General features: G+C 60.4%; 1 protein-coding gene across 1 annotated transcript in view; it reads right to left on the minus strand.

Moving 5' to 3' along the window:
• Positions 1-465, minus strand: part of DALRD3 (DALR anticodon binding domain containing 3) — a 6,694-nt gene extending 6,229 nt beyond the window's left edge. The window contains exon 1 of the mRNA XM_035903808.1: positions 394-465. Coding sequence (XP_035759701.1) covers positions 394-465 — 72 coding nt within the window. The remainder of the gene's footprint in view (positions 1-393) is intronic.
• Between the last annotated feature and the right edge of the window lie 214 nt (positions 466-679).

Raw genomic sequence — 679 nt, forward strand, 5'->3', positions numbered from 1 at the left:
GGTGGTTTGGGACAGACTGGAGGGCATAAGGCAGACCCTGGCTGCGGGCACTAGCAGACCCAGGCTTGCCAGTTCAGCCTTGCCACCCGTGCGGCCCCCCAGGCTTGGCCGGGGGTGTGACAAGATGGTTGGGGAGCATCACCAGCACTTGCAAGGTGCTGTTCACCAGCACAGCTGGGCTGTGTGCAGCGCAGGGCAATGAGCAGCTATGGTTGCATGCCCTGCATGCCCTCATAGAATCATAGAATGTTTTGGGTTGGAAGGGACCCCAAGAGGTCATCTAGTCCAAGCAGGGACACTGCTAACTAGATCAGGTTGCTCAGAGCCCCATCCAACCTGTCCTGCTCCACTGGCCCCAGTGGGAAGGATGGGTGCAAGGAGCTGCCCACCCACCCAGCACATCAGCAAAATGTCCTGCTCATCAGCCCCAGGAGGAGGGAGACGGAAACGATTAGATTGCGCCATTGTGGTCTTGATTACATCTGCAGAGCTGAGCTCCTCCACGGGAGTGGTGCCTCAAGCGCAGATTTGAAAGAGTGGAGGGCCCACACTGCTGCCCGGCTCCCTGAACAGTGCAGGCAGGCAGCAGGGGCTATTGCTCCCCTCCGGGGCTGCAGCCGAAGCCAGCTCTGATCTGGGGACAGGGACAAGGGCACACCACACACCCAGCCCCAGCCTG

This window comes from Egretta garzetta, unplaced genomic scaffold (genome assembly GCF_000687185.1).
Source record: "Egretta garzetta isolate BGI_Z169 unplaced genomic scaffold, ASM68718v1 scaffold91, whole genome shotgun sequence".
NCBI lineage: Eukaryota > Metazoa > Chordata > Aves > Pelecaniformes > Ardeidae > Egretta > Egretta garzetta.